General features: G+C 74.6%; 1 protein-coding gene across 1 annotated transcript in view; it reads right to left on the bottom strand.

Moving 5' to 3' along the window:
* NOTCH2 (notch 2) overlaps window positions 1-1,132 on the bottom strand; it is a 92,487-nt gene that overhangs the window by 10,350 nt on the left and 81,005 nt on the right. The window contains exons 19-20 of the mRNA XM_012730013.1: window positions 988-1,100; window positions 87-283 (exon numbers count right to left, since the gene is read on the bottom strand). Of these exons, the coding sequence (XP_012585467.1) occupies window positions 87-283; window positions 988-1,100 (310 nt within the window). The remainder of the gene's footprint in view (window positions 1-86; window positions 284-987; window positions 1,101-1,132) is intronic.

Raw genomic sequence — 1,132 nt, 5'->3', positions numbered from 1 at the left:
GCGAAGCTGCTGCGCCCGTCCCGCAGCGGCAGCTCGTGGCCGTTGAGCGCCACGGCGTCCAGGCAGCCCTGGAAGGCGGGGCGCACTGGCAGGAGAAGTAGGGAGGCTGGCGCTGGGGGTAGCAGCTGCCCCCGTGCTGGCAGGGGCCGCTGGCGCAGCCGGACTCGCAGTCCTGGGGGTCGGGGCAGAAGCAGCGGGGCCCCGCGGCCGTGTGCACGCACTGCTCCCCTCGCCGGCACTTCAGTTGTCCGCAGCTGCTCTGGCACCGGGCCCCCGAGAATCCCTGCGGGACAGCGGGACAGTGAGGACCAGGCCATGGGGCTCTGCCACCCCCCCCGCCCCCCGCCAGTCTGGGCGCAGCTGGGGCCCCGCCACAGCCCCCCCCGGACCGACTTCCGGGGGGAGGCCTCTCGGGCGGGAGGGGAGAAGGGGCGCGGCCCGGGCCGGCACCTGCACCGGGGTGAGGCTGGAGAGGCAGCGGCACCCGCCCAGCCCCCGGGGCCCCTCAAGCCAGGAGCTCGCCGTGGGCTCGGGCACCTCACGGGCGGCCCGTGCCTCCTCCTGCTCGGCCCCCCCGAGCTTACAGGGCGAGTTTTCTTCTGGGTCTCGCGCAGGGCGGTCTCTGCTCCAGGCAGCCTCCGGCGGGGCAACGAGACCGAGCAGCGGAGGGCCGACAGGGCTCCTCCGGGCGGCTCCGCCGAGGGGCGAGCCCGGCAGGCCGCTGGCCGGCTCAGACCCCGACAGCGTCCGCCTTCCCGGAAAATCTCCCGCCACTCCCAGAGGCTCCCCGCACGCCCCACCGGGCAGGGGTGAAGACTGATGGCGTGGGCTAGGGGCCTCACTGGCCCCGGGCGATCCCCAGCAGTCTGGCGGAAACCCCAAGAGCTTTCTTCCGAGGGCGCTGACTCAAGCGACATGCCCTCCGGGGCGCCCCCGGGGGCTGGGCAGCTGAGCGGGGGGCTCCTCGCACGGGGAGCGGGCACTCACCGGGGGGCAGCGGCAGATGAAGCCGTCGGGCATGTTGCTGGCCACGGCGCAGGTGCCTCCGTTCAGGCAAGGCCTCTGGGGACACACGTCGATGAAGGTCTCACAGTGGCGGCCTGGAAGCCGGGCGCAAGCAGTGAGAGGCGGC

This window comes from Condylura cristata, unplaced genomic scaffold, assembly GCF_000260355.1.
Source record: "Condylura cristata isolate star-nosed mole 26May11 unplaced genomic scaffold, ConCri1.0 scaffold00026, whole genome shotgun sequence".
Taxonomy (NCBI): Eukaryota; Metazoa; Chordata; class Mammalia; order Eulipotyphla; family Talpidae; genus Condylura; species Condylura cristata.
Note: the sequence above shows the minus strand (reverse complement) of the source record. Positions and strands in the feature narration are given on the sequence as shown.